The sequence below is a fragment of the Capricornis sumatraensis genome, chromosome X (assembly GCF_032405125.1).
Source record: "Capricornis sumatraensis isolate serow.1 chromosome X, serow.2, whole genome shotgun sequence".
In the NCBI taxonomy this organism is placed as follows: Eukaryota; Metazoa; Chordata; class Mammalia; order Artiodactyla; family Bovidae; genus Capricornis; species Capricornis sumatraensis.
Genome location: NC_091092.1, coordinates 61,380,491 through 61,398,800, shown reverse-complemented (window position 1 = coordinate 61,398,800; position 18,310 = coordinate 61,380,491). Strand labels below are relative to the sequence as shown.

Below are 18,310 nucleotides of genomic sequence, written 5' to 3'. Positions count from 1 at the left end.
CTACACGTCTTACCAAAATGATCTTCATGTTGCTGCCAAACACAATTCAGAGACTTGGAGGCTGTATGGTGCCAATAGATGGCTAGTGGAAATAAGCTTTTGAAGTTGGACTGTTGAAGGGCCCAATGTGTGACCCGTCCCCTCAGCAGGTCCTGGAGACTGCTTTGTAGGTGGGACAACCTATGACACCACATCCTAGAAAATTCAACAACGAGAGTGTTAGTAACAATATAAAACAAGGTTTATACGGCTATAGGAATAACACTACATATGTAACTATGTAAAATAATTGATTTTCTTATCTCAACCACAGAGCATTAAAGGAGAAATTCTGAAAAGCTAACCATAAGTGGTCGATAACCATTACTTCTATTTTCTTACCAGCCACTCGTATTATGCACTGTAATCTTGCTTCCATCCCACTATCTAACTGAAGTGGTTCTTTAGAAAATCACTAATTCTAATCTTCCAACCACATATAAGGGTTGCCTTTTAGATCTTGTCCTTCTGGGACTCATCACTGTGACACTATTGATCATCCTCATCTTGATGCCTTGAAACTTTCTTTTCCACTGATTATGTGTAATTGTGGGGGTTTCTTAAACTTTCAGTGACTCTGTTTCCTGTTCTGTAAAATGAGTATAATAATAATACTTATCTCATGGGTTTAGTGTACTTAGAACTGTGTACATAGTAAGACCTATATATGTCAGCTACTATCATTCTAATCATCCTCATCATTATTGTTATTAGGGATAAACTATATCTATTGAGAAAAGTACCTTTCTCGGAGTTGATGACAACCTGAGTGTGATGCTTTCATAAATATTAAAAAAAAAAACACCATTTGCATATGATCTTAAAAGGAATTCATTCATCTTGTGGGAAAAAAAGAAGGTCATGCCAGAGAAGCTATATGGAGCTTGATGTGAACCTTCTCAATAACTCCTTGCAAAAATGCTTGCTTTGAGTGGATGTGTACATGTTACTATGTGGTAAAAGTTGATAAAGGAACTGAATTTCATGCTGATGGGGGATGAAACCAATCACATATACCAAGTCCATAGCTAGAGATATAAGATAATTTGCTGATGACTGAGGGAGGTTTCTGAAATAGGTTAGAGTCTTCACCCCTGGAGGAGGGCATGGCAACCCACACCAGTATTCTTGCCTAGAAAATCCCATGGACAGAGGAGCCTGACAGGCTGCAGTCCATGGGAGTCACAAAGAGTTGGACATGACTGAGCAACTAAGCACAAGGTCTTCAGGGAAAAGTCCAATTTAGTTATCATATTAGGTAATGCCTCCAATTACCTGATCCTAAGCCACCTCTCAGCCTGACATCCTATTATTTACTTCCTTGTACTTATTTGTTCATAGTTTCCCAGACTCACTATAAATTTTGAGAAACTCTTGTTCATGCTATTTGTTCCTCTAAAGTGAAGCCCTTCCTACTCTCTTCTATTCATCTTTTAAGAATCAGTGGAGATATCATGTCATCTAAGAATTATTCCCTAGATTCTCAGAATGAACTAGCAGCTTTCTTTAGTTCTCTCATAACAGTCTGTTTACGCCTCTGTCTTCCATTTCAATACATTTTGTTGAAATTGTATGCCTTTCTATTATGACATTGTTAATTGGCTACACTCCGATATAAACAAAAAGAAGTCAGACACAAAAGGCCATATGCTATATGATCCCATTTATATGAAATGTCCAGAAAAGGCAAATTCAAAGAGATAAAAGGTAGATTAGTGCTTGTCTCCAGCTGGAGCAGTGGGTAGGGAGGAATTGGGGAATGACAGCTAATATGTGTGCAGTTTCTTTTTGCAGGGATGTATATGCTCTAAAATTAAATGATGATTGCAAAAATTTAAAAAAAAATTATGTTTTTATGCTTTCCTACCAGTAAGACCTGGATACATCTCAACAGGAAACCTATGGGTCATTTATGTTTGTACCCTAATATCTAGCATGGTTCCTAGTACTTAGGAGAATTTCATAAACATTTGTGGACATTGGATTGAATTAATTTTCTTTGAGGTTCATAGCATCTTTAAATCTGCTAAGGTGTCTGCTATAAATCTTAACTTAAGTAATTAAAGTGTTGATGAAATCAAGCCAAAGGTAGGGTTTGCAATAGGCCATCTCAAACTCTTCCATTGCTTATGGTCTGCAATCAGCACTCTTTGAGTATGGTTATTAATATATAATTGTATTAATTATATAACCTACCAATATGGATTCATAATTCTTGTTCCCAAGGGTATCATAAAAGACTTGTTAAAATCTTGCTGAAATTGCATTCATTCAATATACATGTTATAGCTGTCATATTTTCATAAACACCTCTAATAAAATTAGATCTGTGTGGAATGTCTTGTTGATAACTTTGCAATTTTCTAGGTATTCGTTTACTTGAAAATCTGTTCTAGAAGCTAACCAAGGACATATTTAACTCATTGATTAGTAGATTGAAAACTTCCTTCTTCTTGTTAGAAGTGGTAGTATACTTATATAAATTAAGTGTTAAAGCATCTTCCCTTATTCTTATTAATTCTTTTGATCATTGGGAATTGTTAAACAATATCAAGTTATAACTTATCCAACCCAGGACACATGTACTTCTTCCTTCTGAGAACATAGTTAACATTGTTCTGCCTTTGCAAGCCCGAGGTAATTTTGGGCCTTAATCCTTCCAAATACTAATCCTTTAGGCACGTGCCATCTGCTATATTCATCCTTCTTTTCGCTGTTTATACATCATTCTTTAAAAAGAAAAACAGCACCTATGAGGTCATTGTAAAACTTCCCCTGCAACCCATGTATTCCCTCATTTCTCCTTTAATAGGATAATTTGCTGTTCCATGGTCAAAATGATATTTTTGAGAGCTTCCCAATCTTTAGAGTCTAACTTCATCTTAATGTAAATTAAGGTCCATCAAGTATCAATCATCCTAAGAGAAACTTTTGGAGAACAGCAATTGCTAGAAATTCTAGTCAGAGTAAGCGATTACATAATAGGTCAATCTGAACCTTTGCATGGTTATTGCTAAGGAAGAAGCATTCTCTCTTAAAAGGCTTAAAGCCGAGTCCATTTAGCCTCTGTCAATTTTTCCTTTCAAATGTCTCTCAGATTTGTTCTTCTCTTTCCATTCCTATAGATGCTTTCATCAGCTCATACCTGGACTACTGCCATAGACTAGATGGTTTCCTTGCCTCCATTCTATCCATATGCCAATCCACCTTCCATACTACTGCCAGATTAATTTTCTTAAAACAATTTCAGCATATCACTCTCCTGCCTGAGACCTAGCTCAAATGTCACCTTTGTAAAATCTTCCTAACCCCCCTAGGAAGAGTTAGGAGCTGCCTACTCAGTGTTCTCACAGCGCTTTGTGCATACCCTTATGAGCTTACAACATATCCAATAATTACCCATTTAATTACTTCTCTCTTCCATTCTCTGAGAGCTCCTTGAGGGCAGACAAAACTATTGACGCATCTCTTGGCCCGATCTATCTTGCCCCGTGCCTCAGTGCCTTCACATATGTGGTTTCCTCTGCCTACTGTATTTCTCCCTCTCATTATTCCTGCTCAATTCATTTAACACATATTTACTGGGGGTCAACTTTGTGCCAGAAACTATTTTAGGCACTTGGGATTTATCAGGGAACAAAACAAACAAAAATGCCTGCTTTCATGGAGCTTATCTTCTAGTGGAAGGACAAAGATAAATATAATCAATAAATATAAGAAGGCAGTCAGGGCGATGCAGCAGGATAAAGGGGTGTGCTGAAGGAAGTAGGACTTTTAAACATGGTGATCAGGGTAGACTTTATTGAGAAAAATGACATTTGAACAAAAAGGGAATTGTTCATGATGATATTTTTCTGGTTTAAAGGAGGTCAAAGTAAAAGCTCTAAGCTGAGATTGTATCTGTCATACATATCTTTGTCTGGGTTTAACTAGTGCAAGAATATATTGGACTGCATGAGTTAAGAGGATGCTCCTTAAAAAAAAAAAAAAAAAAGAGGATGCTCCTTTACATCGAGGTCTCAAAATTAAATGCCCACAGGGTCTAGGCAAGAAACATAAATAGGTGAAGCATAAGAGACAATAGGGGACTGTGGTGAGAGGGGTGAATCGAAGAATGCTTGATCTGTCCAAAAATACTAGCCACTACTCAGGTCTAGCTAATTATTGCCAGAGAGTATTAATGTTGCCATATTTGAGAGAAGCCAGAAATGTATATTCTATGAGAAATATCCCAATGTGTAACGTTGACAACTGCATTAGGCCAGGTCCTTTGAAAAGGAGGTGCCATGACAGGCACAGATTGTGCAAGTGGTTTATCTGGGGAAACGTTTGACAGAAAATAGAGACAGAGTCTGAGAAGTCCAGGAGAGTTGTTGTGTCATGATGTAGGTCTAATTTCTGTGGAAGAGGGTAAATGCAAATCAAAACCACAATGAGATACCACTGCCTATCTGTCATAATGGCCATTATCAAAAACCCAACAAGTAACAAGTATTGGCAAGGATGTAGAGAAAAGGGAACCCTCCAACACTGTTGATGGGAATATAAATCAGTACAGTCACTATGGAAAACAGTACGGGGGTTGCTTAAAAAATTAAAACCAGAGATACCATATGATCCAGCAATAACACTCCTGGGCATGTACCTTAAAAACCAAAAACACTGACTTGAAAACATATATGCACCTGTGTGTTTCAATGCAGCGTTAATTTTTTTTTAATGATTCTGATCATTAGTTGTGACCCTCAGAAAACATTTCCACATGAATTTAATTCATAAGCTAGAGCTATGCTTCCTAAAATCCTCCCTTCCGTCTTCTCTGGTTCTCACACATCCTGCCACTGCTGTAGGGATGCTCACACTCCATGCTAAGCTGCTTCAGTCCTGTCTGACTCTGTGTAACCCCATGGACTGTAGCCCACCAGGCTCCTCTGTCCATGGGATTCTCCAGGCAAGAATACTGTAGCGGGATGCCATGCCCTCCTCCAGGGGCATCTTCCCAGCTGAGAGATCGAACCCACGTCTCTCACATCACCTGTACTGGAGGCAGATTCTTTACCACTAGCACCACCTGTGCTGACCGTGGGAATGAGCCAACACATCCACAATTCTTGGGGGTGTCAGGCAGCTGGGGACCACCAGCGGCCCACCAGGGAGGCCTGGCATGGATATAGTAACACCTTAAATCTGTAGGGACTAGACGATGCGCTGGCCAACCCCAAAGTTCTCCAGGGAGCAGCCTTGGGAGATTCTGAACACCAATAACCTGATGCAGGTATCTGTCCCAGGGCCAGGTGGGCTCGGTGACAAAGGGAGTGGTTCTGAGCCACTTTTATTAAACCAACAGGTGGCACAGCTAAGTGCAAAACTTCACATTCCAAACTGTGGGGGACAGGAAGGGGAGTTGTTGGGTCCTTCCCCGCCCCCCCCCCCCACCCCACTCTCAAGCATGTTACAACACAGCTCTAAAGCCTGGAGGGCCTACCTGATGGGTGACAGCTTAGGAGTCAGGTGGGGGAGGACCCTAGCACCCTCTCATTCTCTGCAAAAGGTCTGGAGAAGGAGTGAAAGCTCCCCAAGCATGCCCCCAGCCTCAACTGCTCCTCTGTAACAATGGGCCCTCCTCCATCAGGAGAAACACATGTCCCTTCCCGAGCAACAGAGTATGATTATATCCAGCTGTTCCTGAGTCCAGGCTCAGGAGAGGAAGTCTCAGCGAGTGTCAGTTCAACCATGCGCTCAACAGGTTGGCCGCCCACCTTAGCAGCTGGGCCCCACGCTTCTGCAAAGGGAGGACCCCTGGGCCTTGGGGAAACAGGACCCCCAGACACTGATGCTGCTTATAGCTCCCTGGGTAACCCTGGGTGCTACCCCCAGCCTTCCCTTCCCACCTTTTCAGCATCTGCTGAGTCTGTAACCAAGCCCATTCCTTCCCCACCATCCTTGAGGATCACACGCCTGCCAGCCATGACCCCTAAGTGGGCAAAGACCTGCCCCCTAAAATATATCACCACGTCCCCTCTAGAAAACACAAATCCTGAGATCTCACCTGGTGGTCACTGCTTAAGACTCTGCACTCTCACTGCAGGAGTCAGGGGTCTGATCTGTGGTCAGGGAGAACTAAGGTAGATTTCCCAGGTGGTGAGGTGGTAAAGAATCCGCCTGCCAATGTAGGAGATGCAAGATAGGGTTTGATCTCTGGGTGGGGAAGATCTCCTGGAGAGGGAAATGGCCACCCACTCCAGGATTCTTACCTGGACAATCCCATGGACAGAGGAGCTTGGCGGGCTGCAGTCCATGGGGTCACAAAGAGATGGACACGACTTAGCAATTGAGTGCACAGGCACAGGCAACTGAGATCCCACCAGCTGCACAGTCCAAAAAGAAACCCACCATCAAATCCCAAAGACAATAGACCTGTGACTACAGGTTGGAGGGATCAGATGGGTGGGTGTGTGGTCAGGGCAAAGGGAACTGGAATGACTTTTCCCTGGGAGCCCAGGGCCAAATGCAGAACCCCCTGTTTGCTCAGCTGGGCCAGAATGTTCTAGAGAATGCAAGAGGAAGGTCAAAAGAACCAAAGTCTCCCAAAGCAAGCAGGCCTTGGGGGAAAGCTCCATGGTTTCCCAGCACACTGAGGCCTTCCCAAGTGTTGGGCATCCAGTGCGGGGGGGGGGGGTCAGAGATGGTCACTCTACTGGGTTCAAAGGGTTCCCCACTCCCACCCCGCTGCCAGCGCCCACACCAGAAGCCCTCCTGGATTACTCACAGCCAGCTCACCCACTTGGATGGGTAAGGGGCACCATTCTCTCCTGCCTGCCCTGGGGCTGCAAGGAGGTGACAGGGCTCAGAGCTTGGGCCTCTGGCACATTTGCATGAGAACACAGCCCGGCCTGGAGAACTGGACTGGGGTGGCACGGGCTTTCTTCTGGGGCTGGTTGTGCTTGCACATGTGTGTGCAAGGATCTGGAGCAGCGCTGTCCCATGGAACCTCCTGCCATGGAGGCAAGGTGGCCTCTCCGAGATGCCCAGTAAGGCGGCTGGCACCTCCACAGTGGTGGTTCCTAAGATGCAGCTGGTATGATGGGGGAACCGACTGTCTCCCTCGGGTTCAAGTCTGAATCACAATTGCCAGCAGCTGCCGCAGCAGATGGCATAAAATGGTGCTCTTGGATCCCGGGGACTCGCCATGCCCCCCTGAGCAGGACTGAAGTATCCATCCATCACCAGCCCAGAACGCTGCCCTGTCCACTCACGGAGATGACCACCGCCCACCAGGGCCCGCACGTCACAAGGTGAATGGGTACCCAAGGGCCTGGCACGTCTCCCCACGGGCCCAGTGGGGTAAGGCACGGGAGTCCTACTCTGCACCTGCACGGTGTCCAGCAAGACTTTCCCAGGGGCCAGCGACCTCAAGAGTGGACACTGAAGGTCCTCTCTCCAAATGCCCCCAAATTCAGCACTGCTTACAAAATCCAAAAGATGGAAACAACCTAAGTGTTCATTGATGGAGGAATGGACAAAGAAGATGTGATATGTACATATGGTGGCATATTACTCAGCCATAAAAAAGGATGAAATCTTGCCATCTTCAGTAACACTGATGGGCCTAGAGAGTACTGTGCTGAATGAGATAAGTCAAAGAGAGAAAGAAATACCGTATGATTTCAGGTATGTGTCAGATGTAAAAAACAATACAAATGAATAAATAAAATAGAAACAGGCTCATAGATACAAAAAACAAACTGGCCGTTGCCAGAGAAGAGGAAAGTAATGGGGGATGAAAGAAACAGATAAGGGATCGTAAGAGGTACAAACTTCTGGATACAAAATAAATTAGCTGTGTGGGCATAATGTATACATAGGGAATATAGCCAATAACATTATAATATCTTTGTATGGTGATAGGTGGTAACTGGACTTATCATGGTGATAATTTCATAATGTATAGAAATATCGAATCACTATATTGCACACCTGGAAGTAATACGGTATTGTAGGATATACTTCAGCTTAAAAAATAGGTGGCTTTAGACCGCCTACCTCACACCACACACACAAAAGAAGTCAAAATGGATTAGAAATAAATGTAAGATTAAACTATAAAACTTTCAGAAGAACATATAGGAGAAAATCTTCATGACCTTGGATTAAGCAAAGAGTTCTTAGATACAACACGAAAAAGCACAATTTGCAAAAGAAAAATGATAACTTGAGCTTAACCAGAATTCAAAACCTTTGCTTTTCAAAAGGCATCATTAAAAAATGAAAAAAACTAAAAATATTTAAACAATGAAAAGACAAGTCACAGATAGGAAAAAAAATTCAAATGATATACCTGATAAAGCACTTGTATCCTAAATATATTTTTAAAATCTTACATCTCAATAATAGGAAAGGAAATAACCTAACTGAAAAAATGGGCAAAATATTAGATAGGCATTTCTTCAAAGAACATTTACAAATGGACAAGACAGATGAAAGGATGTTCAATATTTTTACATTAAGGAAATGTACATCAAATCTAAAACGAGATATTACTTTACATCCACAAGGGCAGCTATACATCTTCTAAAAGGAAAAAGGACAAAATATTGGTGAGGATGTAGAGAAATTAGAACTTTTATATGGTGCTGGTGGTGCATGTGAATGTAAACAATGTAAAATGATGTGGGTTAGTGGTTGTTAAGGGGGTTGGGATGGTAATGGGGACTAAATGCACATGGGCAAGAGAGCGATGCTATTGAGGTGACAGAAATAGCTAACGTTGAATGCAGTAATGGTTGCACCACTTGATAAATTTACTAAAAATCCTTGAAAGTACATGTAAAAGGAGTCAAATTTATGGTGTGTAAATTATATCTCAATACAAAATTTTAAAAACACTTTGGGAAGGAGAGAAAAACAGAAAGTTCGTGTGTTTGATTATTCATTAGGGGTCATACACGCCTCATTGAGCTGCTGTATGTTGTTGATGTTGCTATTGTGGTTATGGTAGGAGTGGAGATTTTCCCATGAGGACTGAGGGTCAAGCAAAGACTTGGATCATTTAATATAGTTTTGTAATTAACAGAAAAGGAAAGAGTGTTGCTGGGTTGAAATTCTGAGTAACAGGAGGAAAGAGAAGTGAGTGGGTTTACAAAAAAAATGTTCAGCACGCAGAAGTGGCAAGATTTTGCACTGACCAGATATTAGGAACGAGGAAGAATGAGGATGCCTCAGACTTAGCATGCTTCAAGTTGAATTCCTGTTGTCTCAAACTTACTGTCCTCCTGTGCTGCTCATCTCAGAGTGGATCAGCGTCCTGGCACAGAGGAAGTATTCATTGATTGTCTTCAGAGTGACAGTGTGAATGAACAGAGGAAAAATATGGCCAAAGCCTCCACGGGGTCCTGCCAGTCAGTCAGTCCTACGCTCACCCACGAGGTCAGCTCAGCAGATGTCTAGCAGAAGTTCCCTCTCACCCAGTTGATCACTTGGGAAATCATCAGGTCCCCAATCCTAAAGGACACTCGCATTCATACCCAGCAGCCACTCCTTGTTTCAACCCTGTGGGCGTGGCAGAGACCAGATTTTGCCCAAAGCCTGTAAATTGTCCTGCAAATTCTTTACACGTGGGCAACGGCAGGTGCATTTATAGCCCATATGAGCACAGGGGACATGTGGTGTTGTACAGAGGGGGTCACAATGGTGCCCAGCTTGTGGATCCATGTTCACTTTGGCTCCAAGCAGAAAGAGACTCTTCCCATCAGAACGGGTGTATTCACCCAGGGCCTACGTCTGCCCCACCCCACCTCATCCTGGCAGGCAGAAAACACAGCTGCCAGAAACACTGCAGAGAGTGAGTGATCAGTTTGGATATTTTACTGCTGTCTCCAAAGTTGACAAGCAGAGATACAGAGCTGTTTGTGGTTCCTCATACAGATACTAAAACCAGAAAGTGATCCCTCACAGTCCACCATTCTTCTCAGAAATAGGGGGACATGCAAAAGACACCCCCAGACTCAACCCACCCTTTGAACATTCCCTTCATCATACTGGTTATGAGATAAAGTATAACATCTTTAAGTATCACGACAGATAAACACATTTACCTCTTGTGGTTGTGAAGATTACAGTGTTTTGCATAATATATGGTTGCCATTATCACTGTCACTAGTTCCTTAATGAGAAGGAATTAGAGGGACAGCATCATGTCCCTCCATAGGGTTTCTAATTCTTTGCCCTTATGCTGCTGCTGTTGCTTCAGTCGTGTCCGACTCTGTGCGACCCCACAGACGACAGCCCACCAGGCTCTGCCGTCTCTGGGATTCTCCAGGCAAGAACACTGGAGTGGGTTGCCATTTCCTTCTCCAATGCATGACAGTGAAGTCGCTCAGTCGTGTCCAACTCTTCGCAACCCCATGGACTGCAGCCTACCAGGCTCTTCCGTCCATGGGATTTTCCAGGCAAGAGTAGTGGAGTGAGTTGCCATTGCCTTCTCCTTTGCCCTTATAGTTAATGCAAAATCAAGTGGAATTTTTAATACAGTGTTTCCTGAAAATACCAAGCTAAGAGGCAACCCTAAAAGACAACTCTATGGGAATGGCATATGAAAGCATTCCTCCATATGAGAGCTCAGGTCTGTCTTGCAGTGTTTGATTACACAGCTAAGTCACCCAAATCTTTCTGATTAGACTTTGCCAGACCGTGTACAATGCTCATTCAACCCATAAGGTTTTGGACAATGATTTATCATCTGGTTAAACTCTTTAACGGTAAAGCATTCAGAAGGGCATTCTTTGGAGTTAACATTAAACCAAAGCATTGAATTAATGTTTCCAGTTTTCCCCGCAGGTGGTAAAGTAAGTAAGCCTCCTTGGGCTTTGCAGAATTGTTTGCATAACAGAGAGAGATCTCCTGGCCTAACTTCCCCAATGCCCTGCCCTGCCTCTTGCTAGGTTTCCTGCTCCCGAGGGGCCGAGAAAGGGTACCATCTGGGCAGAAAACATTAGCAAGAAAGAGTCGGTGCTGCAAGGTCCTGCAGACAACCGAATTCCAGCTTGCACTGCACTGCCCAGCCAGGCGAAGCATGGAGATGGGAGGGATTCGCTGAAAGCTGGACATAGTGAAGGACAGACCCAGGGCGGGGAAGTCTGCTCGAGTTTGAGGCTATGTCCTCTGGGCAGCAGTCCCAAAGCGAGTCTGCTGCAGCTCTGCAAGCTGTTCCCAAGCACTGGGTCCAGCAGATCACGCGCTGATCTACGGGCTCTGGGTCGCGCAAGTGCCACCCACCGTGTAACGGAAGCCCTGCAGCAAGGAACAAGTGGCCTTCTCCTGTGCCAGGGTGAAGGTAAGTACCACCGCCCCGGGGCCCAAGCAGCCAGGGTGGGGGCGGCCACTATCTCACCTCCCCGGGCCTGCAAGCCAGCGCCTCGGCCACGCCACTCATGAACCCACCCAGAACACCCCTTCCTCGCTCCATGGGGCGGGACCCACCTGTGCCAGAGGTCGCGACTCCCAATTCAGCCAAGCGGACGAATCGCAAGCGAGGAGAGCCTCGGAAGGCAGCCCTGCGCCCGCCCTTTTGCTTTTGGCCCCCAAACCGGCAGCCCCACACTCCCCCCTCCCCCGGCGCGAGGCCCCGTTCCCCGCCCGGAGGCCCCGCCCCGCTCCTTCCGGCCGGGGGGCGGGGCGTCGCGCCGGGCACGCAACTGATGGCCGCGCGCACTGGATCCTTGGAATCAGCAGGATGGAGACGGGTCGCTGAGGTCGATTCCTAGCAGATTGGGAACCATCAGTTGCAGACAGCAAAATAGATGGACCCATAAAACGATGCGTGTAAGACCCAGGTCGCCTTGCTTGCCTTTTCAGGACTCCGCCTCGGATGCTCCTATTTCCGGTAGTTTTATTGAGGTTCACTAAATTTACCTTCTTCCAGTAGACTCCGCCGCTCTCTTGAGCTTACGTGAACACAGCACTCACTGCTGGCCTCCCACCAACTCGTTGTTGTTCAGGCGCTCGGTCGTGTTCTGTCTCTTGCGACCCCGCGGACTGCGGCACGCCAGGCTTTCCCCCAATTTAGTTGAGCACTTTGAATCCAAGGTCCAGGTACAGTGTTAAGTACAGTAAGCGCTAGAATGGAACGAATCATTAGGAACACACAGCTTAGGCACGCAAACATGGAAGAACAGTATACATATGACAAAGAAGGACAAATTAAGCTCCCTGAAATACTATGTGTGATGGAAATTCAGGACAAAGGGAGAAACTGAGAGCAACACATAGCAAATGTCATGTATAGACATTGAAAATGGGAGACTGAGCAGTCTCGTAGTTATTGGACATGCAAATTGATATTCAAAATGGTAATAGAAAAGGAAAAGGTTTGCAGAAGTCAGGACCAACAAAGGAGAAAAAAACCTTCATACTTTTACCCTGGAATTCTTTCTGCTGAATGTTTTTTCCCTAATTGTCTATTTTCAAAATTGCTACTCATTATTTTTGACTCAATTGAGATATTACCTCCTCTATGAATCCTTCCTTTTCTTTCCTAAGTAAGTGTATATTCTGGTTTTTCATGAGTCCAATGTGACCAATGGTCTCAAGCACAGGCCTCAAGTATACCACTTAATCATTCTGGATTATAGTTTCTCTGTTTGCATGCCTGTGTCCCTCTGTGAGCAGGTGGCTTCTTGAAAGCTGGAAATTCATATTTTTCAAACTTATTTTCAGAGTCCCTAGCCCAGAACCTAACAAATCTTGTGTGTAATGTGAGCATTATCTAGAACCAGTGAGTAGGAAGAAAAAAGGCTATAGCTAGGATGTGAATTAATGTACAGAAGAATCACTGAATAAGGTGAGATGATAGACTCAGACTTGTGTTTACTCATGCAGCAAACATTAATGCGTGTCAACCAAACTCCAGGTGCAGTATTAACCACTGAGTGTAAGATAGTAAACAAAAACTGGAGAGAGTTCGTGCCCTATGGAGTTTAAAGAGCAAATAGGAATTAGCCAGGCAAACAGGAAAAGGAACATTCCAGATGGAAGGAACAGTATGACCAAAGGTCCTGTAATAGGAAAGAGCATGACGATAGCAACTAGAGTGACAAGATCGATAAGGGGGAGTCGAAATCAACAGGGAGAAAGTACCCAGAAAGAGGCCAGAGGTTAACAGATAAAGCCTGTTTAAAAGCTGGGGAAAAAAGCCATTTGCCTTAATAATACTAACCAACATTTATTAAATTTGCCACCATAGGCCAAAGGCTGAACTAAGTATTTATAACATTTAAGATAGATAATATTATTATCCTTGCTTTAAGGATAAGAATATCTTTGCTTTAAGGATAAGGACACTGGGGCTCAGAGAAATTAAGCAGTTTTACAAGGATCACACAGTAGTTAAGTGTCAGAGCTGACACTGAAACCTAGGTAATCAGGCTCCATGGAAACAGTGAGACTTTATTTTCTTGGGCTGCAAAATCAATGCAGATGGTGACTGCAGCCATGAAATTAAAAGATGCTTGCTCCTTGGAATAAAAGCTATGACCAATCTAGACAGCATATTAAAAAGCAGAGAAATTACTTTGCCAACAAAGGTCTGTCTAGTCAAAGCTATGGTTTTTCCAGTAGTCATGCATGGATGTGAGAGTTGGACCATAAAGAAAGCTGAGCGCTGAAGATTTGATGCTTTTGAACTGTGATGTTGGAGAAGACTCTTGAGAGTCCCTTGGACAGCAAGGAGATCCAACCACTCCATCCTAAAGGAAATAGGTCCTGAATAGTCATTGGAAGGACTGATGCTGAAGCTGAAGCTCCAATACTTTGGCCACCTGATGTGAAGAACTGACTCATTTGAAAAGACCCTGATGTTGGGCAAGATTGAAGGTGGGAGGAAAAGGGGACGACAGAGGATGAGATGGTTGGATGGCATCACCAACTCGATGGACATGAGTTTGAGCAAGCTCCGGGAGATAGTGAAGGACAGGGAAGCGTGGTGTGCTGCAGTCGATGGGGTCACAAAGAGTCAGACAAGACTGAGCACAGTGTTAGTTAGTTATGATTCTGTTATAATTGCTTAATTGTTGTTTTCCCTTATTATGATATGTGTGTCTTTATGTGAAGCAGCTAACATAGTGTCTAGGACAGAGTGGGAACTTAAAGAACATTTGTTGAATGAGTGAGTTAATGTCTGATTAGTAAGTAATGGTTGTAAATTGTTACAAAATAAGAAAAGGAAAAACCAATGGTAATATCTGGGTTATTTAATGTTTTAACCACCCTGGCCTGCCTTCCCTTATGCTGCTAGAACTCACCAGGCTTGTTCATTCTCTGACTCAAAAAATATAATCTGCTCATCTATTTATCTCCACTTATACTGCTAATATTTAAGGCCAAGTGTTGGCAATTTTTTTCAAAGGGTCAGATAGTAAATATTTTAGGCTTTGTGGGGCACATGCAGTCTCTGTCTGCCACCATTTAAATCCACATTCATTGACCAAAAGCAGCCATAGGTAATATTTAGATGATGAATGTGGATATATTCCCATTAACGTTTATTTATGAAAATAGACAGGAGGCAGAATTAGGCCTGTAGGCCCTAATTTGGCAGTTTAGCTTCCCACATGGCACAGTGGTAAAGAATCCACCTGCAATGCAGGAGACACAGGGGATGTAAGTTCAATCCCTGGGTCAGGAAGATCTCCTGGAGGAGGAAATGGCAACTCATTCTAGTATTCTTGTCTGGGATATCCCATGGACAGAGGAGCCTGGCAGGCTATAGTCCATGGGTTTCCACAGATTCAGACATGGCGTAGTGATTGAGCATGCATGCACACTCTAGCCTAAAATGGGCTGTTGTATAAGAATGATGTATGGGAGCCATCATCTTTGGTCAACATCTACATCTTGGTTTTATCAGCATTTTAGTGAAGCCTTCATGCTTTCTAATGCTGTTCATAACCTGGAGAATTGTTGAAAAGTGATTCAAAGTGTGTATTGCAATTTTGAATTTTTGTTCATCAAAATGATCTCTAAAAGAATCAACCAAATCTTTGAAATTTCTAATCTTTGAAAGGTTAGAAAAGAAAGAAAATGAAGATTCATAATAAAAGTAACTTTTATTATGTAACTTAAAGTGACTTTAGCCAGAAAATAAATATTCTGTACACAGTGCAATGTTGAATTTGGTTGAGACTTTGGTCTATAACATTAATTCTAGCCTATATACACAAACACATGAATCCTAAAGGTTTTCAGAAGAAATCATTTAGGCCATACAAAATTTCCCTCATCTACTGATGGATAAAAATTGGCTAGAAGCTGAAAATTATCTTAATTTTGTATATGAGAATATGAACAGGATATGGACATTTCTGACTCTCATCAGGAATATGGTTCAGCACAAACTTAGTAGCCTGTACAGTAAGTTTTGCACTGTAAAGACATTTTAGTAGTTTAAAGGCACACATGGGATTCTCCAATGAGAATGCTGCAGTAGGTTGTCATGCCCTCCTCCAGGGGATCTTCCTGACCCAGGGATCGAACTCTGGTCTCCTGCATCTCCTGCACTGCAGACAGATTCTTTATTGCTGAGCCTCCTATATATACATGTTTTTAAACTTTGATGTCCTCCTCTTAAATCTGCCTTATGTTGATTTAATTCTTTGTCCAGCCAGAAGAACCCAGAAGGGTAGAAGAAAATCTGTTCCTCCCTGATAAGGACACATAGTGATATTGTGCAGGGCCCTGTGGGGTTCTGGGGCACAAAGCCTGTGTCCTCCATTTCTTTGATGATAGGTAACAGCCTTCACTCACCCTCCTTGACCCACTGTGAGTTCCAATGGGCAGATTCAAGTAGTTCTTAATTAGGGAAGGGAGGGGATGCCAGACCAGGGAGAAACAAACAGTCAAGAGCAGCCTTGGGTTAGGGTCCTGGTTCACCCCAAATGGATACACACAATATCTTTGATTTGCTTTACAGATATTGAAACTCTCTCAATGTGGGAGCAGTTAGCAATTAACAATTGTATGCTGCCCACAAGCATGTAGACCCCAGGCCAGTTGGACCTGAAGGTTGATGATGCTGACTGCCACTTATTTCACCATCAACCCATCAGAAGAATGTCCACTAGCTGATCACAACCTGCTCTTTGAATAATTACTGTAAAACTTCTCACTGTCTCTCCGAAGTAAAGACACATGGTTTTGCGGGCAGCAGCCCACTATGTCTCTCTTTGCCTGGCAAAGCAATAAAATTATTCTTTTCTTAAAAAAAAAAAAGCACAAAAACCTATCTGCAACTAACTTAAGTGAAAGAGAAAAATTTATGAAAAGATAATGGGCTGTCTCACAAAAAGGTAGGAGTGGAACATTCAAAACTTGGAAAGGACAAGGTACAGTTAGGCCTCAAGAATGATCAAAACCAAGGGTGCAAATGTTATTAAGATTCTCTATCATTCTTTAATCTATTCTTCCTCATACATTTATTTGTACACTCTTTTCTCTCTCTCCCCCTCTCTTTTTCTCTCCCTTTCTCTACCCCTATGCCCCTTCTGCCAAAGTTCCTTTTGTTTCTCAAGTCCATGCAACAGGAAATATGATTACTGACACCTCCCTAAATTTTCAGCCTACGGCTTCAATCACTGGTTGGATCATCAGAGTGATGGTAGCCTCATAGAATGACCTTGGGAGTGTTCCTCCCTCTACAAATTTTCAAAAGAGTTTCAGAAGTCTTCTCTAAATGTCTGATCGAATTTGCCTGTCGAGCCATGTGGTCCTGAACTTTTGTTTGTTGGAAGATTTTTATTCACTGTTTTTCAATTTCATTACTTGTGGTTGGTCTGTTCCTACTTTATATTTCTTCCTGGTTCAGTCTTGGGAGATTATACCTTTCTAAGAATTTGTCCATTTCTTCCAGGTTGTCCATTTCACTGGCATATAGTTGCTTGAAATAGTCTCTTGTAATCCTTTGTATTTCTGCAGTATTAGTTGTAACTTCTCCTTTTTAATTTCTAATTTGATTGATTTGAACCATCTCCCTTTTTTTCTGGATGAGTCTGAAAATTTGTTGTAAATCCTACAAAGTTTGCCTAGGTATTCAACAAGCACAATTGGCTATATAGTACTGTACTATAACAGGTTTATAATACTTTTCACACAAATAATATATTATTTCATTCTTTTTTATGGCTAGGTAGTATTCCATTGTCTATATGAAATACATGCACATCTTCTTTATCCATTCATCTGTTGATGGTAGAATATCCCTGTTCTAAAGTAATACACATTGAAGTATTTAAGGGGAAAAGAGGCATGAGGTCAGTAACTTACTCTCAGATGGTTTAGAAAGTAATAATAATATCAAAGATTAAATATATACACACAAATATATCTTTGTAAATATAAATACATACAGAAACATGTATAGGTATTTACATAGAGGAAGAGAGAGGGATAAAGTAATAAAGCAAGTATTTGCAAAATGTTAACAATTAGTAAATCTGAGTGAAAGATGTACCCAAGACCCTCATACTGTTTAGTTTCCTAAATGAAACGTACCTTTAAATGTAAATTATTTCAAAGTAAAAAGTTAAAATTAAATATAATCAAGAAAAAGTATATGAAAATATTAGTATAAAATAATGTGGTACTGGACTTCTAGGTCCTTATCTATTAGAAAGTTGTTAGAAATGCAAAGTCTCCCATCCTACCCCAGACCTATTGAATAAGAACTCTGGTGTTGGAACTCAGCAACCTGTGTTGTAACCGCTCTCCAGGAATTCTGATATATGGTAAAGTTTGAAAACCACTGGAATAAAGATATCATTAGAATAAAAATGAAACCTTTCTAATTAGCAAAATATATATCAAAAAGTAAAGTGAAATATTTTATGTGCATAATACACACTCACATACACACATGTATTCATATGCCAAAATTGAGACCCTCCTCCCAAAGTTACTATTTATACTAGAAACAAAAGTTATAAGATATATTAAAATAAATCCTATAAAAGATATAATGTTTTTAGGAAAAGAATTATAAAACTTTAGAAAAATTTAAAAGACCTAGGTGAATATAAGTTATAATATGTTCATAAGGGAAGATTCATTGTCATAAACTTAGGTACTTTTTTCAAATTATTCTACACATTAAATGAAAATACAATCAAGATAGCAATAGAATTTTATTCTTATAGAACTTGACATGCTGATACTAAAATTCATATTATAATTCATGTAGAAGAGAAAATAGATAAAAGAGTCATGAAACTTTTGAAGAATAAGT

At 42.1% G+C, this 18,310-nt stretch overlaps 1 protein-coding gene across 1 annotated transcript in view; it reads right to left on the bottom strand.

The window, feature by feature from the left end:
• The window catches only part of TMLHE (trimethyllysine hydroxylase, epsilon), a 67,866-nt gene extending 56,255 nt beyond the window's left edge, over positions 1-11,611 (bottom strand). The window contains 2 exon segments of the mRNA XM_068962571.1: positions 14-195; positions 11,518-11,611. Coding sequence (XP_068818672.1) covers positions 14-194 — 181 coding nt within the window. The 5' untranslated portion in view covers position 195; positions 11,518-11,611.
• Between the last annotated feature and the right edge of the window lie 6,699 nt (positions 11,612-18,310).